This window comes from Sus scrofa, chromosome 15 (assembly GCF_054392235.1).
Source record: "Sus scrofa isolate SSC_HxYL_T2T_F1_AM1 chromosome 15, Sscrofa_HxYL_maternal_Yorkshire_Landrace_v2.0, whole genome shotgun sequence".
NCBI classification, from domain to species: domain Eukaryota; kingdom Metazoa; phylum Chordata; class Mammalia; order Artiodactyla; family Suidae; genus Sus; species Sus scrofa.
The window spans coordinates 85,378,013-85,403,919 of record NC_139397.1 but is presented as its reverse complement, the minus strand read 5'-3'; the positions used below and the strand labels follow the sequence as shown (position 1 = coordinate 85,403,919).

Genomic DNA, 25,907 nt, shown 5'->3' with positions numbered 1-25,907 from the left:
TTGTTTTCGGTTTTATCTATTTTTTCAGAAAAATTTAAACAAGGATGTAGATTTGTTTTGTAGACCCAGAGCAGCGGTTCTCAACTAGAGGAGGTGGTGATTTGATAATGTCTGGAGACATTTTTGGTTGTCATACTGCGGGGATGGGGAGGGCTGCTAGTGGGTAGAGGCCAGGGATGCTCTAAAAATCCTACAGTGCACAGGACGGTCCCGCACAACACAGTGTTATTCGACCAACATCAATAGAACCTCTGTTCGAAACCTGTCCTAGAGGAAGGATGGTAGAATATATCTTAAACTTGTCTGGTCATAAAAACTTCCTGGGGAAGGGAAATAGTGCTTGCGAAAAACAGAGGATCCAGGTCCTACCCAGACCTACTGAATCAGACATTCCAAGAATGAAGGCTGGGAAGTCCTATTTTAAACAGCTGTCCTGTTTTATGATTAAACAGGTTTGGGAAAACAGTAGTTGGGAAAGACTACTTTTGGCTCCCTGGTCCTCTCATTTTAGTCCTGGCTCCTCTACACTGTGGGGTGTGACTTTGGGTTTATCCTTTACTTCTTTGAGCCTTGACTTTATAAAATGGATCTGCAAGTCCTTCAGAACCTGCTAGAATGGTTGCAGGACCAACGGAAGCCATATGGGAGCTGGCAGCCTGTCAACCTAAGGGCAGTGTTTTGTAACTGGAAGTGCATGGATCTCTGTGTATCGGCACCATCAAGAGTGTTTGGCTAATCTTTGAGCCCTGCTCCTACCTTCTCATTAAGATACCTATGGATGGAATAAGGGACTGGCACTTTTAAAGGTGCTTTGGATGAATTTTCAGCATACTGATTTAAACAGCTTTTGCTTTAATTACTGTGTTAATCATAGCTCAGTCTTTTCTGACATGGCTTTTGGGATAATGTAACATGTATCTTTTTGTCAGTATTTTTTTCCAGAGCATATGGTGTCTTTTGCAACTGAAACCAATGGTGAAATATCCCCCACACAGATTTTGCAGGTAAAAAATATTTTTATTAAAATATGTAAGTAATAAATAGTAAAGGGAAACTTCAAAGTCCAGATTTATACAGCTCTAGGTTTTGGAATGTTATGCCTTGAATGATTAATTTTTGCTGGAGGTAAAATTAAACAGGAAAGAAAAGAATAGAAAGAAAAGAAAGAATAAAATCTGGATGAAGAATTCCCTAAATCAATAAAGACCCCTAACTCTGTTATTCTTCCCAGTTTTGGAAAATTGTCAAAAGATATTAAGCATTTAAAAAACATGTATCATGAAAGGAAATTTGCAGAGTTTTGCTCTGTGATGTGTTTAAAGATTTTATTAGTCTTTGAAAAAAAAAATTTCGGTAAATTTCTAGACATTTTACAAACAGATATTTGTATTAACTTTCATAATAACAGCCCTCAATCCTATTTGTGTTTAGCAATTAAGTGAAATATTATATATGATGGAAATACTTGATTGATATATGAAATAGCTGAATTAAGAATATTAGTCATTTAATTAAAATTTTCCTGTTTTACATCTCTTGGACTTATTTCTTCCAAATTGGCAGTGGTTTTAAGTGATCACTTTCTAAGACATTTTCATTGCGATGAAAGATTTAAGTTATTTTATTTTATTTTTTGATAGATTAGAGAATTCCACATCAGAAGCCCAATTGTTAGCAAGTTAATGGTAGCTCTTTGATCTAAGCCCTAAGCATCCCCCAAACCTCTCAATATTCTCTTATCTTTAATGAAAAAAATTTAATAGTTTCATTATAGATATTACTTTAAGTATATTGGTGTTTGAAGATACTGGTAAATATATTGAGTATTACAAATTTATTTCATATAGGCTTTTTATTTTTTAATTTTTATGTATGTGTTATTTTATTTTATTGACTTATTTTTGGCCATGCCCATGGCATGAAAATTTACCAGGCCAGGGATCTAACCTGCACCACAGAGGTAACCAGAACCACAGCAGTGACAACACTGGATCCTCAATCCACTGAGCTACCAGGGAATTCTGTGGGCTTTTCATTTTTTGCTTTAAAATATTTTATAAATATGATTAGTCAGTCTTGAGATTTTTCTAAAAGCTTGTATGCTACTGAGTTTTTACAGACATGCATTAGAATATTAGGGTGAGTAGCAGTGGCAATGCCCCAGGACCCCCAGCTCTCAGGCCTCCTAATACTTTTCCATTCGATTATGACAGGATGGTGGACTGGAGTTTTTCTTCTGCCTCTTTTCCGACATTCTCCTATAATATAGTTATACTACTCCAATGTTAAATTATAAAAACAAGAAAAATCATAGCTTTGGAATTAGATAGTCCTGCATGTGCCTCTGACCTCTTCTCTCCACTGAGGCAATGTTTCCACATTTTAAAACGTTTCTACTTTTTCTAATGTGACCTCTGTGACTTCCTTTTTAAAATTTAATTGGTTTGGTTTAATAACTTGGAAAGCACTCAAAGTAAAAAACCTACTTGCCTGTTTTGCATGTCAATTAATTAATATCTGTGGCTTATTAAATTAAAGTTTTTTTATTAATTTACTTAGAAAACATAGATATCTACTATCAGCATTTCCCCTAGTAGCCTTTTAAAATATATTACATTGTTTTACCTGATACTTTCTCTTAGTTTCAGTTTTTCCACTTTGCATTGTTTAATCATAGGGTTTTTGTTTTTTTCTTTTAGTGAGACGCTAATGCATTTTCACTGTCTTATTAAGGATGCTGGGTACAGCCTCTCAGAACTATTCCATTTCATTCTAGATTTCCTGACCAACAAATGGCCACTGTCTCAGTTAATTATCACTAGGTAACAGTTCCAAACATTGAAAGACCCGCTCTCATTTTGTCAACAATTTTGTATGTCAGGATTTGGAAAGGGTTTAGCTGGGTGGATCTCTGAGGCAGATTGACTCCCAAAGAGGATTGTAGAACTGCTTCTTCTAAGACGTTTCTTCACTACATGTACCTGGTACTCCTTGGTGTCTCTCTTCTCCCTCCTCCCTCTTTCTCTCTCTCTCCCCCTTTCTTTCTCTCCCCATAGTGTCTCATCCTTCAGGGTTTTTCCAGTTGCTTTGTGCTTCTCACCACCTAGTCATCTAAGGATTGTCGAGTTTCTTATGTGACAGCTAGCTTCCAGGAGTTAAGGAGTGAAAGCCATGTGCTAGTTAAGGGACTACAGTTAGAACCAGCAGCTGTTGCTATCATTATATCCTGTTATTGGTCAGAGCAGTCACAGGCCTTGCCCAGATTCCAGGGGATAGAGGAGCCACCTCTTGTTTTAGTGGCAGAATCACATTTGCAGAAGATCAGGTGGAATGAGAGATACTGTTGCAGTTCTCTTTGGAAAACACAAACTGCCAGACTCACCCACAACTGAGAACCATAGAGGACAAAGAAGAGATTGTTTTCTTTACCTTTATCACAGAGGTGAACTTGGCTCAGTTTCTTTAATAATTGAATAATGGAAGTCAGAATCGTCATCTTACCTCTACTATAATGAAGTTGAGGTGGATAGATCAATCTGTCATCTCAAGGAAAATCATAGAAAGGGATGAAAATAAGACTTAACTCTGTAGATGAAGTTCAGCTTTTCAAGTGGACATTCTAATAGCCTATAGTTTTGGTGTTAGACTGATCACTTAGAATGTATGTGTTGTGATCATATTTTCATTTGGAACTTTCCTCAGGTTTTCACAAGACTGTTTATTTTCTGTTCTATATATGTTATTTCTGTAATGATATATAAGCGATATTGCCGTTTGACTTTGCACATTTCTATTTGAAATATAAAGGTACACTGTCATTGGTTCAGGAACTGTATGAGAGTATCTAATTTTTCTTCCAGATGTTTCTGAGTTCAAGCACATATCCTGAAATCCATGGCTTCTTACATGCAAAAGAACAGGGAAAGAAGTCCTGGAAAAAGATATACTTCCTTTTAAGAAGATCTGGTTTATATTTTTCTACTAAAGGGACATCTAAGGTAAATTAGAAAATCAATGATGTGTTTTGAATTAAACAGAAGTTGTAAGTTAAAGTGACTTTTACTTTGTTTTATTCATTACTTCATTACATGATGTTAACATTTGGTAAATTTTTTAGCTTCCAAACATTCGCCATAGTCTATTTAAAAACTAATTATTCAGTTTTATGTCCCACTAGTTTCAATATACATCCTCTGATGGGATCTGGATGAGCTTGTTTCAGATCCACATTCCTTGCCCATTTATTCCTGACTCAGAATTTACCCCCTTTCTCCTTACCCAGACTGAGGTTTTGAAGCCCAACGTAGTTTACAGTATTTTTTTTCACCGCAGGTCATACCACTGATCTTGCCCACTTCTGAATGTCTGTTAATGTTGATGCACTTGGTAACACTAGGCTGAGTCCGTAATTGCTTATTAATTCCTTTGAGTGTGTTAGTTTTGTCTTCTTACCTATATTGTAAATTCCTAGAGGAAGTTATCATGGTACGATCGGGGGTGCATGTATGTGTTTGTGTGCTTGTGTATGTATACCTGTGTACACGGTTACCTAAATGCGTTTGTGCAGATTTTCATGCACACATGCATAATCACTTATGCATATAATTCCCATAGCGCTCAGCACTGTCTGTAGCCTAGTTGTTGCCGACTGTGCCATATACCTGTTTTATAAGTGTTGACATTTTATGCAGTGCATCGATATCTTTCAAGTAAAACTACTTTTAAGAATTTTCATGAGAGTTTAATTCTGTTTTCATGCATCTGTTTTGTCAGTGATAACATTGTTGCTTCTTTATGGGTAATATGTCATTTTTCTCCAGCTCTTTCTCAAATTTTGAAAATCATTGGTATTTGAAAACCCTCATTGGTGTTTAGTAGTTTTCTGGCCATATTTCTAGGTATGTTCAGATATATTCTGCTAAACCTTGTTTGATTATCAACATACACATTCAGTCTGCAAGTTCACATTTTTCTTTTTTGCTGAAAATATTCATTATTTATTTCTCATTCTCAATATTTGTTTCTTTAAATTTGTAGTAGGGTTTTCTGCCCTGGCTAGTCATGGCTCCAGGTGTCCCTTTGTTTGTGGCTGCTTGACTCCAGTCCCTGCCTCTGTCTTCTCACAGCCTCTCCTTTCTCTGTGTGTCTCTGATAAGGACAGTTGTCATGGATTTAGAGACTACTTGGATGATCTAATCTAGCTCTCATCTCTAGATCCTTAACTTAATTACATGTGCAAAGACCCCTTTTTCAAAAAAGTTACATTCACAATTTCTTCAGGTTAGGACATGGACAGATATAATTTTGAAGAAAAGAGTATAATGATCAAGTTGTAAGAAGATTAGTGTGGCCATAGGGAACAAAAAAATCAAATAGAGAGACAGAGAAATGGAGAGGGGAAGGGGGCAAGGGAAACCAGGAAGGTGGAAGTAGGGAGGGGGAGAGATTGACTGACTGATTGATTGATTGGTTCAAGACACAGATGCTATTAGATGATCATTTCAGTAATCCAGGATGGAGGCCATGAGATCTAACCTAGGATATGCAGTGGAGGAAGAGGAAAGGGATGCAGCGCAAGATCAAATGTCACATGGTTAGGTTTGGTTGACTGATTGATATGAAAGAAGAGGAGGTATTTAATGATCTTAGAGAAAGAAATAAAGAAAATAAAGAAATAGAAAATGATAGAATAAACAGGAATGGATAGGAGATTTGGTAGAAAGTCACTGTCTTAGAAGAAAGATAATGATCTTAGTTCTAGATACATTGTGCTAATGATGAAGTATCCAAATGGAAATGCCCAGGACACAGCTAATGATGGAGACTAGCCATTTGGGGCAGGCCTAGTGGTCCTAACAGAGTTGCAAAGGAATGATAATTTCCATATTTTTCCTTACTATTCTCGCATACTTTCTTCCCCTTCCTCATATGGTTTTCCTTTGTTACTGTTCACACATGTGTGCATACATACGTGCAAGTGTGTGTGTGTCGTTAAGGCTTAAGTAGTGGAATATATCATAGAATAGGGCTTTTCTTATTTAGTAATCCGTTCCTTTACAGAAATCTTTTATTTTTAAGTATATATATTTTAACTACTAGTATTCTATCATGCGGATACATTTAACTAATTTTTCTTGAGGATTTAAAACTTTAAAAAGTTTTCAAATTTTTATATCACAGATAGTGTTAGGATGAATAATCACCCATTTTTGAGATTAAGGTTTTAGGCTTTTTCTTAACCTTTGTAATGAAGTTTCTCTTTTCCCAGTGTTCTTAATGTATGAAATAACATACGATGTTTTTTGAATAAATATGTGCTGGGTCATCTTTTTACTTTTAACATCAGAGAAAAATGGCTTCTAAATCCAGTAATCATGTTTCTTTCAGTGTCTTCCCAGTGATTCTTCACTGGGAGATATGACAATATCTCCTTAATTTCTAAATTCTCAATTCTTTATTTAACAGATTTCTCCTGAAAATCCATGGCCCATTTTCTTTTTAACTCACCCTTCACCTCCTTTCCTTTCTCACTCATTATTTAACAAGACAGCTCTTATTCCATCTACTGAAGCCATTCAATAGTCCCTGCTTGGCTAGACAACATTATAAGCATCAAACCTCTATTCCCAGACTGTACCTTAGTTCCTCAACATGGTGTCTGACTTTGCTGTGCATCATACATAAGTCTTTCTACCCTGTGCTTGATGAGCTCATAGTCTATACATGAAAATGACTTTATGTTTATCCCTCAAAAAAGAAATTTGAGATATTAGACAACCTCAAGGATTATGACCTTGATACAAATTATGTAGGTTATCTAATGCCTAATATGACATTTCTGCCTGGCAAAGTGACCTCTTCCTGCCCTTTTTCTATGAGAAAGGTCTTGATTTGTTTTACTTTCTAAATATTTAGGCTATCTAAGTACCCAGTTTTCTAACACCCCACTGATACACATGTGTATACGCTTAGCTTTTGCTAACCACACCAACTCAGCCTGAAATCTTAGTGTGTGCAGTAATGGAACAAAAATCATTCAAGAGAAGAAACTCCTCATGTCTCTTGTGGCCTTCCAGTGTTTCTAGAGCTGACTTTTCCTCACACTGGAATGACTTAGCTACGTTGACTTCTACATTATCACTGAACAGGGATGGTTTTATTCCATCTTTAGAGAAATCAAACTTTTTTTCCTAGCAAATCAGTTTCTATCAGAGAATAAAGTTTTAAGGGCCATGCCAACAGCAGTACCTTTCTCCCTCCTCCTCCCTTTTCCCAAGAACCCTAGGCTGGGTCTCTTTTAACAGTTTTCTTTTCATGCCTTTTTTCTGCCATGGAGTTGGAAACTATCATTAGATCAAAGTGTCTAAAGAATAGTGACACACAGAGAAACAGTTGCATACACAGAAAGTCTTGCTTTACTAGTCATCACTTATAGAATAGCCAGCCTAATGGCCAGTAACTGAAATATTTTTGGAATTGGATTTGAACAGATTACTAAAATTACTGAATATTCTGCTTTGTCTTTTCTTTCTTTCTTTCTTTCTTTCTTTCTTTCTTTCTTTCTTTTTTTTAAGAGCACTGTTTCTCAAATTTCAGTTTTGGGTTCTTGTTAAAATGCAGACTTTGATTTTGAATGAACGGGTCTTTGGTGGGCCCTGAGATTTTGCATTTCTAATAAGCTCCCAGGTGATGCTCATACTGCAACTCTGGGACCACACTACTGGTCAGCAAGGTTTTAAAGAACAAGTGCATTTTGGTCAGTTTTGATTATACATTCCAGCCCAGAATTAAGCATTTCTCCAAGTTATTAACCTATCACAGAATAATATGACCCAGTGATTTCCCATGACCAGCTCTAAATCTCATGGCTTTCTGGGAAAGAAATAGCCCTTCATGATTCCACTTTGCCTTGAAAATCAGACACATTGCACTGCCAGCTAATTTCTCTGAATTCATCTGTACAGGCTTCCTTCCTTTTGTAAAGGAAGGTAATCATGCTGCCTGTTTCATTGCTTGTATAAGGCAGCACACGGATGTGAGGGATGGTCATTTCTGAATGAAGCGAGAATCGTTGCCTGCTTCTTTTTCTTCTTTTTTTAAACTACTGCAGAAGCTCAAACTGGCCTTTTTCCCTTTGTGGAACTAACATTACTTGAAACCCAGACAAGGAAAACATTTTCAAAAGCCATCTTTGCTAACTTCTCTCCCTTAGATTCCTTGAAATGGTGGTTAAAGCAAGCACTTTTGAAATGGGAAGACACTTTTTTTTTTTTTTTTTTTTTTTTTTGGTATAATGGAAGTTAAACTATAAACAAATTGCCACTTCTCAAATTGAATAATTTCGTATTCAGTTTCTGGTCATTTAAGGATATAGTGACTTGATTTTCCTTTCCTTTTGTTTCTGTGACATTGTTTGGAATAATTTTTGCCAAGGTATAAATTATGTAATGTAATAGAAATAGAAAAGGTAGTGTCAAAATATGAATCCATTTCAACACACACGTGTATTTTTTTAAGGAACCACGGCATTTGCAGTTTTTCAGCGAATTTGGCAATAGTGATATTTATGTATCACTGGCAGGCAAAAAAAAACACGGAGCACCGACTAACTATGGATTCTGCTTTAAGGTACAGGCTTAATATTTTGATAGATGAATAAAGCAAGCCTCAGCCTTTTAGGTAAGCTTGAGTTTCTTTTAATTTATTTTAAAAAGAGACAGCTTTCTCTTATATATAGGAGAATTTTAGTGGCTTTTATTTCAACAGGTGTTACCTTCAAGATATGCATTAACGATAAACAATGTGCTGTGGCCTTCTAGCCTAACAAAGCGGGAGGGCCCCGAGACCTGAAAATGCTCTGTGCAGAAGAAGAGCAGAGTAGGACGTGCTGGGTGACCGCGATTAGATTGCTTAAGGTAATCTCGCTGCAGGCGTGAATTTCTATTAAATGCTAGGAGGACCATCAAAGTTTCATAATAGCTGTATTTCAAAACTCAGAAAACTTACTGTGAATCCATGTGGATATGTGTGAGAAGGAAGAAAAATAACCACCACCAAATGTGTGTATTTTATTTTTTATCTAAAGGATAAATACTTGCAGAGTGGAGTGGAATAACCTAATACATTTATCTTGTGTATGTGGAGTATTCCATTTTTAGAAATGTTCTGATTTTTATTTTTTGTAGAAGTATTACATATGTAGCCAGGATAACTGATGGAAATTTCTGCTGTCTGTGACTTTGCATTTAAAAACATTGCCATTGTTGTCATGGCTGTGGCTCGGGTTCTATCCCTGGCCCAGGAACTTCTGCATGCTACGGGCATTGCCAAAACCTTGCCATCCATCCAATGTGAAGTGTATTTTAAAATATGCCCACCTGGATATGTTTAGTGCAGTTGTTTTATATTTCATCTAAGCATTATGTAAATTGCTTCCTAGTTTAATGCAAATTACTTTATATGTTTTAATATAGCTGTATTATTAAAACATTTACCTTTGTTCTGTGTAAAAATCACAATTTCCATAAGCAAAACGTATTGGTAGGAATTTTGACAAGGACTAAGAATGTTCTAAAGGTAGGTAGGGAAGAGGGACACAGAACTGATTTCTTCCAGAAAGTATGGAAAACATTTGTATTCAAAACTTGTATGCTAGCAAATTTAGCACAATTTTAAATGTATAGTTTTAAAACTTATCATCCATTTCTTTTTAAGAAGGGCAGAATAATCAGGATCAGAATTATTTGTTGTCATACCAGGCTTGGAAGAAACTTTTATTTTCTGTTCATTTAATTTTTTTTTAATTGAGGTGAAATTCACATAACAAATTTAATCAAATTAAGTTTTTATTTATTAATTTTTTTTTTTTTTTTAGAGCTGCACCTTTAGCATATGGAAGTTTCCAGGCTAGGGGTCAAACTGAAGCTGCAGCTGCCACCCTACGCCACAGCCATAGCAATGCCAGATCCCAGCCGTGTCTGTGACCTATGCTGCAGCTTGCCACACTACTGGATTCTTAACCCACCGAGCTAGGCCAGGGATCAAATGTGCATTCTTATGGATACTAGTCGGGTTCCTACCCCACCACAATAGGAACTCCAGTTTAAGTATTTTTAATGTGAACAATTCAGAGGCATGGTGTACATTCAAAATGTTGTACCACTACCACCTCTATCTTGCTCCAAACATTTTCTTCACCACAAAAGGAAACTCCGTACCCATTAAGCAATTACTCCCAGCCCCTGGCAACCACTGATCCATGTTATGTGTCTATGGATTTACCAATTTGGATGTTTCATAGAAATGGAATCACACAATATGTGACCTTTTGCTTCTGGTTTCTTTCAGTTAGCACAATGACATCCACATTGTAGTGTATATCAGTACTTAATTCCTTTTTGTGGCTGAATACTATTCCATTGTATATATGTGTATGTTAAATAAACCGTTTGTTTATCCATTTATCTATTGACGGGTATTCAGATTGTTTCTGCCTTTTTACTGTTGTGAATACTGCTGCTATGAACGTCTGTATATGTATTTGTTTGAGAAACAGTTTTCAGTTTTTTTAATATATACCTAAAAATGGAATTGCTGGTCATGTAATTCTGTGTTTAACTTTTTGATGAATTGCCAAAATATTTTCCACAGAGGCTAAACCATTTTATATTCCCACCAACAAGGTATAAGAATTCCAATTTCTCCATATCCTCACCAACACTTATTTTCCATTTAAAAAAAAAAAAAAGTATCCTAGTGGGTGTGAAGTGGTAGGAAGAAGGTTTTTAAAAAGTACTTTAAAAGAAGTTTTTGGATTAACTGTGAAATTTTCTTCCTTTTGCTATTATGACAGAAAGTCGCTATAGCTGCCTATTTATTAGAGGTTGGTTTGTTTCTCAAATAGTCTACTATTAAAATGACTGTCAAGATTTTGGTTTCAACAAATCTTAGAAGTCTAGATCTAGATTCTTTCAAACCCTCATAGTAAGTAGTCACTTCTGTGTTGCCCTCATTGTATAAAATGTAAAACAAACAAGGTGAAAAAAAGTCCTTCTGCAGATAAAGAAGCTGGAAATCTTTGGAAGACTTTATTGCATCACAGTTATGGTAGAGAAAATACCTTGAGGTCTCTGATTTTCTCTCCCCTTCCAGCCAAGCTCTGGAAATCAGGCTAGGCTGGTAGAGGAGAGTCTTTCCAACCTTGTTAGCTAAGTATTTCTCCCTTCTAACTTGGGCTGAAATTCAGACACTCAACAGGGAAGCAGGTGGTAAACCCACTTCCTTTAATCAGTCTTTCAGTGACTCTAACATGACATTGATATTGTGGGGATGCTCCATTATTTTTTGTGTAACTAGAAAGAAAAGAATTATGCCAATAAACTTGTGATATGAGGTTTCCTATCACTTAAAGTTTTTAATTTAACTTAAATAGATTTATTTAGGCGTATAGCCCTGATTTTCTTTTTAGTTGATGTTATCAATTTTGTGTATATACACAGGTATATGTATCATGGTGTGTGTGTGTGTGTGTGTGTGTGTGTATGAAATAAATTAGTTGAGGTATTCTTGAAACTTCTTCATGTCTAAATCTGACTTTTCCAAATCATTTTCATCTCAGAGTCATGGATACTCATACTTTCTACAGATTGTTGAGCTCTGTGCCTTCAAGAGCTTTGGGGAGGTAGCGCCCCTCAGATGAGTACTCCATTACGGTCTTTGGGGTTGTCTTTCTAGCCACTGGCATCCCTTTGGTAAGGTTTGATGCCAATGATTTATTGATCACATTAACTTCAGGCAATGGCAAGTCACTTGGTTCACAGTGAATACAAGATGCCATAGACTATAATACACATTTACAGATGTTAAAGTTTGAAAACAAATGTGCGTCTAAGAAACTATGGAATATACTAAAACTTTCTTTGTTCTTTCCATATCCAGAATACTCAGTTTTTGGAAGATTGTCCCCTTCCCCCCTTTTTTCTCTTGTCTGACTCTTCTCAAAGCCTCTTTTAAGTCACAGATGCCAAGTTTAAAGATGCTCTGTTGTATTAGTTTTCTATAGCTGCTGTATGTAACACATTACCATCAGCGTGGTGACTTAAAACACAAATTTATTATTCTACATGTCTGAAATGGGTCTCATTGGCCTAAAAGCAAGGTCCCAACAGGGCCTCATTCTCCTTTGGCAACTTTGAGGGGAATCCATTTTCGAGCCTTTTCCAGCCTTTAGAGGCTGCTCATAGCACATTCCTTCATCTTTAAAGCTGGTAATATCCAGCCAAGTCCTTTCCATGTTGCCATTTTTGGGGTACTCTCTTCTCACTCTACATAAGGACCACTGTGATTGCATTGGATCTACCAGGAAATCAAAGCTAGTCACTCAAAGTCATTTCAAAGTTAGCTGAATAGCACTCTTAATTGTATCTTCAGCCTTATCTCCCCTTTTTGCCAGGTAGCCTATGTTCAGGGTTCCAGGGATTAGGACATGAACATATATATAGGGACTGTTATTCTGCTCCCACATCTATGTTCCTTGTTTGTTTCACTTATGGCAAAGCTTTCCCAGATGAGGCTGGAGAGGAAGGCCAGCATCAGATCCTTTATCCTGGAGCCAATGAGAAACCACCAACAGTTCCTGGGCCTGCCAGCATAGGCACATTTGAGGCTTGCTAATAGAGGACTGGCAGCTTGTTGTCAGTGGGATACCTGTTCAATCCCCTAGGCTGGTGCACCTAGGTTCACCTCGTGATAGAGGTATCTTTTGATCATCTCCTTTGGTTGTCTATTGTGTTATCTACAGAGTTTATCATTGTACCTAGTAGCAAAGAGCAGGGAAAGACTAGACTGTGTTGGTTGGAAAACAAATGCCCTTCTTGTTTTCATTATATACTATTTATTAGATATAGCCTCCCCCTAGATTGGCCTCTTATTTTTTTTTCCTTTCTTTGTCTGAGACACGTATTAACTCTTCATGTAGCATCAGAGATACTCCCATTCTCTCTGGAGAAATTCCAGTTACAGACAGAATCATAGAAAGTCAGAGACTTAGAAAAGGGAAGATTTACCCATGTTCAGTCTCCTAGTTACATGTTGTCTTTTCCCCTTCCCTTCAATTACAACTCTGCTAGCTTCTCTCTAACACTCTTTGGTCCCTTATCTGCCCCTCCATAGGACAGGGAAATGTTAAGGTGACCCATGCCCTACCCCTTGGCCAGAGTTAACTGCCTGCTAAAGACTTCCAGCAGCACAGAAGCAACTACCTAACACCACAGGTACCAGGGACAATACATCTTTGAAGAAAACAGTCTTATTAGTAGGTAGCAGGCTTTTCACTGCAGGTAAATAAAAGGTGTTCAAGCAGCATGTACCTTGTGAAAGTGTTGGTTGGAGGCTATTGTATGCTCTCCAAAATGAATTTGACTAGGAATTAAACTCCTCTGTCTTCTTTTTAAAGTTATTGTAAGCTCGGAGTTGATTTAAAATAGATTTCATTAGGGCCTATTAATGTCAATCAAACCTTAAATTAAAAAATAATTTTTAGAAGTTGGGAAATAATTGGATAAAGAAGTCAACACAGAGAATCTTTAATGACTGGGTTTGTATTCATGTTAAAAGCAAAATCTTGAAAACAGTGACTCCCCTCGCCCCCCTCTGATTTTCTGCCTAATTACCAAATATATCCACTTTGCTGGAATTGCTTTTAAGAAAATGGTTTTTAGTAGAGAAACAGCTCTGTTGGAATGTTTAAATGGAATTCATCCTAAGGGTAAGATTGGTTTCCATGGTGTCTTCAGTCTCTTTTTTATAGGACCTACTTTTAAGTTCATTATAGCTCTGTGAAATGTAGAGAATAATAGAGCGTAGTGGAGAAAAAAGAAGCCTATCATTTCTTTGCTTGCTTGCTTGCTTTTTTTTTTTTTCCTTTCTTCCTTCCTTCCTTCCTTCCTTCCCTCCTTCCCCTCTTCCTCCAACCCTCCCCCCTCCCTTTTTCTTTCTTTCTTTCTTTTTTTCTTTCTTTCTTTCTAACAAAGTGACTTAAATCTAGGGATTATCTTCCAGTTTCAGATGAGGGTTCCTGAAAAATAAATTTGGCCACAGAAGTTGGCATTCTTAATGTTTCTCAAACTAATAATCCAGTTATTATCTAGACCCACTTTCTAACTGTAGCCCATCAGTACAGTTCTCCTGAAAGTAAAGATACTATAGTTCTTACCTACTGCTCTTTACATTGTATTCTGTGACACTTTGTCTGAAATCAGCCTGATTCCCCTGAATTTAAAGCCAAATTTTGATTTCTCTGAATTTAAAACCAAAAATTAAACAATGCCCCAAGAGTATTGTTACCAGAGGGTGATTGAGTGACAAGAATCTTTAAAATAGGATCCAGTTTATGGATCATAAAAGACTATGTGATTCATCAATCAGTCGTTGAAGAGTTATAGTAAATTTTACCCAGTTTTGCTAAGGTTATGTGCTAGAGTCTCAGAGCTTTTGTACCATAAAGCCAGGCACCCTTCCCAAGTGAATTTTTTTTTTTTTCTGTCTTCTTAGGGCTGCACTTGCGGCATATGGAAGTTCCCAGGCTAGGGGTCAAATCAGAGCTGCAGCTGCCAGTCTACATCACAGCCACAGCTATGCTGGATCCTTAACCCACTGAGCAGGGCCAGGGATCGAACCTGCATCCTCATGGATATGGTCGGGTTTGTTACTGCTGAGCCATAACAGGAACTCCGCCAAGTAAGCTTTCTTATCGCTAAGTGATGTATCATTCCAAATTGTCTTGGTGCTGTTGACACTAAGAATAATGAGTAGGAATGTCAGTTCCAGATCTTTTTTGTCTTTTTAGGGCCACACCCAAGGCATATGGAGGTTCCCAGGCCAGGGGTTGAATCAGAGCTGTAGCTGCTGGCCTACACCACAGTCACAGCGATGAAGGATCTGAGCCACGTCTGCGACCTACACCACAGCTCATAGCAACGCTGGATCTTTAACCCACTGAGCTAAGTCCAGGGATCGAACCTGCATCCTCATGGATGCTAGTCAGATTCATTTCTGCTGAGCCACAATGGGAACTCCCAGTTCCAGATCTTTATGGATATACACTATGCTGTACACTAGATCTTAGGTGCGAGTCCAAATAGAAAACACTGTCTTTTATTATTATCTGGAATCTAATATACGGCACAAATGAACCTATCTACAGAAAAGAAACAAACACATTAGACATAGAGAACAGACTTGTGGTTGCCAAAGGGGAGGGAGAGGGAGGGGCTGGGAGTTTGGGGTTAGTAGATGCAAACTATTGCATTTGGAGTGGATAAGCAATGAGATCCTGCTGCATAGCACAGGGAACTTGTATACTATCACTTGTGGTAGAACATGATGGAGGATACTATGAGAAAAAGAATGTATGTATATGTATAACTGGGTCACTTTGCTGTACGGCAGAAATTGACAGAACATAGTAAATCAACTATAATAAAAATTTTTTGAAATAAATAAAAGAAAACTCTGTCTTTTAAACTGTACTATTTAGGGCACTAAAAGTTTATCTTTCAAAGTTTTTATTGCTATACTTATTTGTTTTAAAGAAGACTAATTTTTATTTTGTATATTGATGATGTATAATTAATGGAAGTATTGATCTTCATAAGCTATCTATGTAGTTAAATGGTGAGAATGAATCTTTATTTATTCTGCAGTATGGCATGCAGCTGTACCAGAATTACATGCATCCATATCAAGGTAGAAGTGGCTGCAGTTCCCAGAGTATATCACCCATGGTAAGGACCAAGTTTTTGAACTTAAATTTTGTTTTATTATTACATTACCTTAACTTGCAACCTTACATTATAAATGTACAATACATTTCTCTTCTTTCCTTTTGGTCAAGTAAAGTAACTTTTCAGCACCACCCTATTATCATGTTATATTGAACTATTTGTTTTTATACTTTATATGATTGCAACCTATATGATAAAATCACAATAGCATATACATGAAATATTCAATTAAATAATGTGTTATGTTAAAGGTAAATTTATATTTAAAATAATTGTGTCATTACAACGTTTGAGGATTAGCTCTTAAGATAATTTATAGAACATTTTACTTGAGATTGTAGATCTTTCTTAATTATTGATTTGATTGTGGGATTATTTATTTAAATATTAATTCTGGGATTATCATAGCCTTGTATAGAGATACCAACGTTTTGGAATTTTTAATGCTGTCCTATACCCATGTGAGCTCTTTTGCATTCGACTTTCTAACAATAAAATTTTTAAAGTTCCAGTTCCTTGAAAAGCATACTGCTTTCCAGGAAACCCAAAAGCTGCAAGCCAAAATATAGGTTGTACATTACATTAAGACTCTTATCATTTCTCAGATTTATACCAAATGCCATTTGAATATTTATACACAGATAAATCTTTTTCCTTCTTTGGGGCCTAATTTTAATTTCCTGTGGATTAACACAAGAAATTTATTTCTGAACTTAAAGTTTATATACTGCTATTTTTGCTTGTGCCCCTTAATATGGAGTATATTAAAAATTCAGACATATGTGCCTGTGTTACAAATCAGGTAACGTGCCACAATTCCACTTAGGTTAAAAATATGCGCTTCATGGCTGTGACCAAGGAAGGTGCATTTCCCCACATGTAACATAGGAGATGAAAACTCAGTTCTAGGAATGAGGCATGAAATAATATTGATTGTGAAATCTGATAGACTAGTATGAAAAAGAACTCCAATTCTGTAGATATGTTGCTTTAAATTATGGAAGAGTAACTTTTCATCTTTGTATCATATTACTTTTTTTGCCCTAAAATAAGACACTAAGGAATGTAATGAATTTTTATAAAAGCAATAGCTTTAAGGTGAGTATTTTTACAATTTGTCAGTTACCCTTTTAATTCATATATATATATACATACATATGAATAATGAATTTTATTATCTTAATCATTTCCTAAAGTCTTCTAAATTTCTTTTCAAGTCCAAAGTTATTAGAATGAGCATGTTAGTAGCAGCTGATTATTGTTTAATGTCCCCTTAGTCATAGAAAAAATGTTATAAAGTAAGTATTTTCTAGTCTCATCACTGTCATTAGTGTACAAGTATGGTATTTTCCTTGCCTCTTTCCACAGGAAGTGATCCTACTGTTTATCATTATGTCTGTCACAGTTTGGTTAATGTAGCTTTATTTGGTCAGCACCTTGTATAGGAAAAGACAAACTGCTTGAGTGAATTTGGCTGTAAATAGTGATTGAAGGACACAAGGTTTGTACTATGTAGCAAGGTCCGGTCCTGTATGGCAGTTGACATGGTCAGAGAGAATAGCATGGAGAGTTACATTGTACTCTTCTAAAATTTCATGAAGGAAAGAAACTAAGTGGTTGAGGAGGTATTTGTGTTTACTTTGGTGTTATGCAGAATCCCATGATAATTTTCTAGATTATTTTGAAAGAATCAGTGACCTATATCCTGGATGCCAGTGGCCCTCCTGGCCTCCGCTGTTTTTCACTGGGGCACCATGTTCAGGGAGCAACATAGAAAACTTTAGCATAGTTTATAGTTTTAAAAGAATAATTTTGTCTTCTAGTCCAGGGATTCATTTTGAGAAGGGAAATAAGAAAAAAAATTATCGTATCATAATGAACAACATCACAGTATATAGCATATAATAGCCACCCTATCAGCCTTGAAATGAGAATCATCAGCAGATATTTCAAGAAGCCAAATATATTTGGCCCTTTTTAGGGCAAACAAAAGATTCATTTAAAGGAGCATCTGTTAATATGACCTGGCTGTAGTGAAGGGATGGGAAAAACAAGTCAAGTTCTTATTTCTTACAGTTGACCGTGAACTAGACATTCCGAACTGCATTTTCTTCCCTGTACCTCCCATTCCATGGTATATAAAAGAACCTTAGATGGGGTCTGTTACCATTTTTACCATAAGCTGTTTATATGATCTTGGTCACTGGCTTCCTGCAGTATAAAATAAGGGGAGTATTTGCATGATCTCTATAATTGATTACATCTCTGATGTCCTTTGGCTCTGAATGAAGCTGATGAGAAAACAGTATCTGGAGTTCCCATCGTGGTACAGTGGAAGCAAATCCAACTGGGAACCATGAGATTGTGGGTTCGATCCCTGTCCTCGCTCAGTGGGTTAGGGGTCTGATGTTGCTGTGAGCAGCGGCTCGGATCTGGCATTGCTGTGGCTCTGGCATAGGCCGGCAGCAACAGCTCCGAATGGACGCCTAGCCTGGGAACCTCCACATGCCACAGGTACGGCTCTAAAAACACAAAAAAATGCACACACACAAAAAACCCAATATCTGAGGAAATTCTGTGCCCTCTCACTAAGGACTGTGCTGCGCATTTATGTTGGTCTTTGAAATAAGGTGACAGGGAATGTGTAGCTACTAGTTGCTAATTAGCTAAGCGGCCTGAAAACCATTTCGTGTCCCAGCCTCACTAAAAGTGTTTGGATCTGATTTCAAGGAGTGGTCTAGATAATCCAGGGTATACCTATGTCTCTTTTCTGCCTTAAAAAGAGAGGCATGCCATTAAAATCATGCACACTTTTTTTGGGCTTACCCTGTTTATTTCACCAGAAGAAAAAGCTAGAATAAAAGCAGCAAATATTTGAGATATACATTGTTTCTGAATGCTATCAACATTGCTTTCCTATGTGAAAGAAATTGAGCTGAAAATGACCTTTTGGTTCAAGTCAGATTTTGCTTCACTTCCATTTCTTTGTCCACCAAAGGTAAACTATTAATTTTTCATCCACCACCTGCCATTCAGTAGAAAACATTTGCTATATTCCTGTGTTTTCTCCTAGTGTAGCTAATGCAGCAAATGAAAATACTTATTTGTATCATAGACTCCCTACTTTAGGTCAAGTAATTAGGGGACAATGGGCTCTTGTTTTACATTTCAGCTTGCATTATAGGGGGGGAAAAGGAAAAAGGAATAAGAACAACCGATTATATTTATTTTTCCTTTCCTAACAGTATTTTTATGTTATCAGGACTTGGCAATTACAGAGCCCATCTTGGCATGTGAAGGCAGAGATATTATAAGGATAAAGCTATCATTATGATTGAGATTAGTTACTCTGTGCTTTGGGCAGGTGGAAGCTTTTCATTAATGTCGGCAAAGCAAAAGTATATCCGACTGGTCCACAGCCCAGCACAGAAGATCACGGGGTGAGAAGGGCAAAGTAAGGTGTGACAGCAAATAGAGATTACAGAGACAGCATCTGTCTGGAAAGAGCAGCTGTCAGTTATAAAGGCTCCTGTAACAAATGAAAGATTGCACACTGGATCTCCAGAAATAAAGATGAACCATAATAAGATTGTGAACCACTACAGCAAGGTTTCAAGAGGAAATAACAAATGCTAATAAAGTGGGATGTGTAATGCAGTGATAAATGATTCCAATCCCTCCTCCATTTTTGTTTGTGGATCAGGTTTGACCAGAGTTTGTTAGCAAGCTGGGTATGGCCGAATACATGGAGAGAGAGAAAATGCTCTCAAGCCATATGTCTCCATGTGTACCTTGCCTCATCCTTTACCATGAGGTTATGTTGCTCTTCTATTAATGAAAAGCAGGGAATAATTATTAAACAATGTCTATGCTGTTTGGGGATTTTTTTTCCTGGAGTTTTTTATTTATCTATTTATTTATTATTTTTGGTTTGGGGGGGACCAAACCTGTGGCATATGGAAGTTCCTAGTCCAGGATTCAAATCAGAGCTCTAGATGCTGGCCTACACCACAACCACAGCAATGCGGAATCTAAGCCTTGCCTGCAGCCTACACCACAGCTTGCGGCAATGACAGATCCTTAATGCACTGAGTGAGCCCAGGAATCTAACCCACATCTTAATGGATACTAGTTGGGTTCATTACCACTGAGCCACAGTGGGAACTCCTGAAGAGTTTTAATTATTATAAATTATAAACTGAGTGACACTTTTGACTGGAGATTTTTTTTTTTTTTTTTTTTTTTTTTTTGCTTTTTAGGGCTGTACTCAGCCTATGGAGGTTCCCAGGGTAGGGGTCAAATCAGAGCTACAGCTGCCGACCTACGCCAGCCATAGACAGCAACTCAGGATCCAAGGGGTGTCTTCGATCTACCCCACAGCTCATGGCAATGCCACTGAGCAAGGCCAGGGATTGAACCCGCAATCTCATGGTTCCTAGTTGGATTCGTTTCCACTGTGCCACAATGGGAACTCCTTGACTGGAGATTTTGACAGTTGTTGTTTTTAGGATGCATGACTTGGGATGCATACAAGTAGAGCCCTAACAAAGAGAAAATAAAAATAAGGTTCCATGTTTGGGATGTTTTATTTTCACCTTCAGAGATTGTGAATAAAAAAGTAATTGGCAAAAAGACAACTTCATTACTTGTTTGAAATTGCGTTTGTTTTAGGATGTCTTCCTTTTATATCAGTTCTTTTTTCATTCAGACTTATTTTTGCAGCTCTCATTTTGCCATGTTTGTGCCTACAAGATGAAAAAAATACATATTAAATCATAGTAATTTTAATATTATGGAGGTATCTGAATTATTTCACTAAATTTCATTTTCTAAATAAGAGGAAAGTTGATGTGATGTGTATGTGTATTTAAAGAGTACATATTGTATTTCATTAGTTATAAAGTATGAGTACTCTTTCTAAAAAAGTGATGTTAAGTCAATCTGTTATAGTGTTAGTGGATTTTGCATCTTAATACATAGCTGTTTTATAACTATAGATTTCACATCTAAGTGATAACTGACGAATCAAAACATAATGGAGAGATGAGTTTGGAAGCAATAAATATTTTAGCCACATGAAGGGTTATTCCCTTCTAAATCATTTTTGTGTTTAAATAAAGAATATGAAAAGATGGGGTTGTTTTAGGAGAAAGAAGGCTTTTGTTCTCTTTGTTCAACATTTAATTCAGTGACCTTTATAAATAACTGTGTAACTTATTTAGCCAAAATATAGCACTATTTTCTCTTGAATATGTATTGTTAACTTTTTAATTTCCTGCTAGCCACCTTTGGAACCACATCCTAAAATGGAAACGTATTTCCAGCAAAGCACTGAAAGGTAACTTCAAAGATCTTTTCAAGGTAAAAATGTGTTTTTTCCCCCAGAGAAGTATATCAGAGAATTCCCTGGTAGCAATGGACTTCTCAGGCCAGAAAAGCAGAGTTATAGAAAATCCCACTGAGGCCCTTTCAGTTGCAGTTGAAGAAGGACTAGCTTGGAGGGTAAAAATTAGCTTCATGTTCTTCAAAATATTTATGATGTGAATTTGTCTCACCCCAAAAGTTGAAATTTGTTTCCTGCTTCCTTGCACAGAAAAAAGGATGTTTACGCCTGGGCACTCATGGTAGCCCCACTGCCTCTTCACAGAGCTCTGCCACCAACATGGGTATGTCTGTGCATATTCACTGTGATGAAAGAGGTGGAGAGATGTGCATTTAGATGAATCACTGAGAGGTTAGGGTGGAAAGTATGTGTAATTAAACTGTGATCATTTGAAACAAATCTTTGTATTTCTTTATTTCTTCAGCTATTCACCGGTCTCAACCATGGTTTCACCACAAAATTTCTAGAGATGAAGCTCAGCGATTGATTATTCAGCAAGGTCTAGTGGATGGGTAAGTTTAGTTTTGAATACCAGTGATTTTTGATCCCTCCTGTAATCAGTAATGACTTCTTCAATACACACACAGGGTTTTGACTTTGGCTTATTAAAATTGAAGTGACTTTGTTCTGTAAGGATTTTTGCTGTTGAATCCTAGCAATCCCTGTACAGTTCCTGTTATGCAGTATATGCTTAGTATTTGTGCATAAAGGGGCAGATAACTGAAAAGGATACTCTGCCCCAACCAGTGATCACTAATATTATCCATTCTCTGTATCTCAAATTCAATTGATGGGCGGGGGTGGGGGATGGAATTTGTTCTGGGGTGTCAGCATTTTGATTTGAACATATAATTAATTTGCTTGTAAAGTATGGTTTATATCATGACACCGTCTTACATGTTATACATTTTTTTTAAGTTTGACGCAGGGTGTGTTAAAAGTAGAAAGCTGTTTTCTTATGTATTTAGAACTGCTTTATTGTTTCTTTCTGTTCACATCCCTATTTTCCTTTCTCTAAGTTTTAACAGTTTAAAGTAATATAAACCTGTGAAAATAGTACTTTTGACTCTTCTCGTGTTATCTTTTAGTGGGATACCACAGAAGATACAGGAGAAGTAGAAAATGTTATGCAAGATGTATGTTCTAAAGAATTTTCTTTTCCTCAAATTGTTCAGTATTTCAGATACTTCCCATAATACTAGCTAAATTCTCTTCCCAAATATAATACAGATTAAGAAGGTTGCATTGAAAATTGGATGATAAATAAAACCAGCATCAATTTAAGCAAGTGGTGATGGGGTCTTATATCTTCAAGGGTTGGCTTAAGATGATAACAAGATTTCAAGGTGATTTAATACTGGCATTTGGATAAAAATGAATCTTCACATGGAAGATTATTAATAGCAAGTCAGCCTTTAAGTAGACTCTATATAAGAAAACATTGCAATATACTTCTCTACATGGAACACCATCTTTTTAGATATAAATCAGAACAATCAGCAGAATTACAATCTGCTAAGATCAAGAAAGGAAATAAATCACAAAGAATTGTCAAATGTTTTGGAGGATTATATATAATTTCCCTTATTTGTGAGCCCAGTTTTTTTAATTAAATGAAATAAGTGCATAAAGAATGACAGTATCTTTATTTTTCAATTTTTTAATTAAAAACATTTTTTTTTTTTTGGTATTCCTCTGGAAAGATGTGATGATGCCAGGTAATCCACTAGGTGGTAGTGGTGATCTACTTGGGAGTGGGAAGAGAATTACAGCCTGATTTACCAGGGAAGCTCCCTTTTGTCCATCTCCCAGAGATGTAGTGTCGGAATCTCACACAGCTCAAATGAAATGGATAATCTCATCAGACATCTGTGATGGCTCAAATTTGGCTGTCTCTTTGCTCAGGCACAGTGTGATTGGTGTTGGGATCACCAGTGGGGACTGTTTGCACAGTCTATTTGCCAACAATTAACACAAAGCTGTTTTTGCACTGAATTGCCAGTAAATAAGACTCCATGCCTGGAAGCATTTTTCTCTCAGGCCGTTAGGCCATGTCGTGTTTTTCTAGCCTGTTATAGAGGCTTTTCTGCTTCATTCTTCAAGGTTAAAGTACATGTTGTTTGGGTGTTTCTTTTACTTAAGCAATTTTGCCCAAACATTTAATAAATGACTTCAGGATTGATTTTTTTAGAATATGTTCATTTCTCACTTTCTGTTGTGTATGTAATAGTAGCAACCAGAATCAAAAGAAAGGATCCGATGTTGAAGAGGGCGTTAAAAATTAGTTCTTTCTGGAGTTCCCGTCGTGGCGCAGTGGTTAACGAATCCAACTAGGAACCATGAGGTTGCGGGTTTGGTCCCTGCCCTTGCTCAGTGGGTTAACGATCCGGCGTTGCCGTGAGCTGTGGTGTAGGTCACAGATGTGGCTTGGATCCCGTGTTGCTGTGGCTCTGGCGTAGGCCAGTGGCTACAGCTCTGATTCGACCCCTAGCCTGGGAATCTCCATATGCTGCGGGAGCGGCCCAAAGAAATAGCAAAAAGACCAAAAAAAAAAAAAAAAAAATTAGTTCTTTCTAAATAATTTTCTTTTCAGGGCTTGACATGACCCAGAAGTTAAAACAATATGCTGATGCTTCATTCTCTGTGACACAGTTACATGTGGATACCCAGTTTCCCAGTAGAAAAAGGACAAGCGCTAATATTGATGCCAACACAGCATTATATCAATTACTGTGAGCAGACAACCTGACAAACAGATGTATATTTATCCTATTAAAATTAAATTAGCTCTGATGATAGTTTTATAATAAGATTGTATTATATATACCATGTTGGATAATCCCATCATTTAATATACAGTAAAGGAAGATTCTGGCTACATTTTTTAATACAATACCTGGATTTGGTACAGGCTATATTTCTATGAAACCCATGAGCAAATGTAGCAACATATTGAAATTGCTTCTTTCTCTTTAGAGTTTTCTTGGTACGGGATAGTCAGAGTAACCCTAAAACTTTCGTACTGTCAATGAGTCATGGACAAAAAATAAAGCACTTTCAAATTATACCAGTAAGTAATTTGTGACTTTATGTTCATATATTAGAGATGATCTTAGTGCATATGCTTTTGGAAACTAGTTTTCTTTGGTTCTTTTATTAAATATAACTTGGAAAATTATGCTTTGACTAGAGTTAAGTTTGGCAGAAATGGTTTTATGAGTCTGAATTAACATAAGAAATACAAGAATTATAAAAATCAAATTTTCCTTTTCCCATGAAATATGATTTGATAAAATTATATAGACCCCATGCCACCTTTTGTTAAAAGGCTACTAGAGATTCTTGCTCCTAAATTCTACTAGCGATTCTTTAAAAACCATTATTTTAAAGCCACTTCTCTCTTGTCCCCCCCATTTTTTTTTTTGAGTTTTGTTTTTGATCATTATAGTACTATGGGACTGGAGATCATTTAAGCTATTCTGAGCACATTTTAAAATTTTCTGTAATTCTGCTTCTAGGCACAACTTGCTTTGGGATTTTTTGGTTGCTTCTACAACTTGTATGTGTGGGGGCGGTACATGTATGTATGCATATGGTCTGTATATTGGAACAGATAGTGTGGAACAGAGATTCAGTATACTTTCAGGAAAGTGTTACCTGACACTGCTAAGTTGCAAGTGTTTTCTTTTTTTGAATGACCTCTTTTTGGAATTATCCAAAGTCCATATGAAATACCTTGCCTACTTCACTGATTATGTGAGCAAAGTCCCTGGCAAGTATGACTTGTTTAATGCCAGAAGATCTCACTGAAAAAAAAAAAAAAAAAACTGTCATTCCATTAACATAATGTTTGATTTCTCCAGATCAGTTTTCTGATACAAATTACGATGATATTTGTATTTAATATACAAGCGAGGCTTTAGGTAGACAAGTAGAAATAGAAATTAATTTCTGTAGGTGGTACACTGAATAGAGAAGATTTCTCAGTGTATGGTGTATTGATTTAGAGGAGTCATTCTGTTACAACTACAGAGCGTTAAGAGAATTAGAGGTAGAGAAAGTAGAGCCAAACTGTTTACCTTAGGATCAGATGATATTTCTTTTAAATGCAGGTAAAGTTACAAAAAAGAAGTGGACATGCCATAACATTCTTTCCACTGTCCTTTAGTATTATAAATATGTCAATTTTGGCATTTAGAGATGCAATATGCAGTAGGTTATGCTTGTCTTTCTGGGTATTTTGCCCTTCTTACCAGTTTGTTGTTTTTCCTATTGCAGGTGGAAGATGATGGTGAAATGTTTCACACCTTGGATGATGGCCACACGAGATTTACAGATCTAATCCAGCTGGTGGAGTTCTATCAACTCAATAAGGGAGTTCTTCCTTGCAAGCTGAAACATTATTGTGCTAGGATTGCACTTTAGCCAAACCAGAAGTGACTTGTTAAACTGTTGAATAAAAAGGACTCAAGAAAAAAAAAAAGACCATGAATAAGGGTGAAAGCATTGCCGTGGTAAAAAGAATCTGTTTCACCAAAAGTTACAAAAAATAGTTTGCATATTACAAATAAGATTTGGATTAATATTACTTTCATCATTTAAAAATTCATTAGTTAAAATTAAACCTCAGAAAAAAAAATGATCTGCTGTGTTCTTGTGTGATTTTACACTACCGTAATATTTTCTTCAAATATGCATATTTTGAACATCTTTCTGTCCTTATTTACTATCTGGTAGCATTA

General features: G+C 36.5%; 1 protein-coding gene across 13 annotated transcripts in view; it reads left to right on the top strand.

Moving 5' to 3' along the window:
• Positions 1-25,648, top strand: part of GRB14 (growth factor receptor bound protein 14) — a 127,400-nt gene extending 101,752 nt beyond the window's left edge. For 3 of the 13 annotated variants that reach the window (XM_021075426.2, XM_084999265.1, XM_013984198.3), the window contains 10 exons: positions 930-1,004; positions 3,861-3,998; positions 8,518-8,628; positions 8,820-8,915; positions 15,702-15,782; positions 21,168-21,284; positions 21,376-21,448; positions 21,590-21,677; positions 24,142-24,235; positions 25,444-25,648. In XM_021075426.2, coding sequence (XP_020931085.1) covers positions 930-1,004; positions 3,861-3,998; positions 8,518-8,628; positions 8,820-8,915; positions 15,702-15,782; positions 21,168-21,284; positions 21,376-21,448; positions 21,590-21,677; positions 24,142-24,235; positions 25,444-25,590 — 1,020 coding nt within the window. In that variant the 3' untranslated portion in view covers positions 25,591-25,648. Of the gene's footprint in view, positions 1-929; positions 1,005-3,860; positions 3,999-8,517; positions 8,680-8,766; positions 8,993-15,701; positions 15,783-21,064; positions 21,285-21,375; positions 21,449-21,589; positions 21,678-23,758; positions 23,898-24,141; positions 24,236-25,443 lie in introns of those variants that run through there. The other 10 variants (XR_014829466.1, XR_014829467.1, XM_021075428.2 and 7 more) reach the window with 7 other exon arrangements.
• Positions 25,649-25,907: the final 259 nt, after the last annotated feature.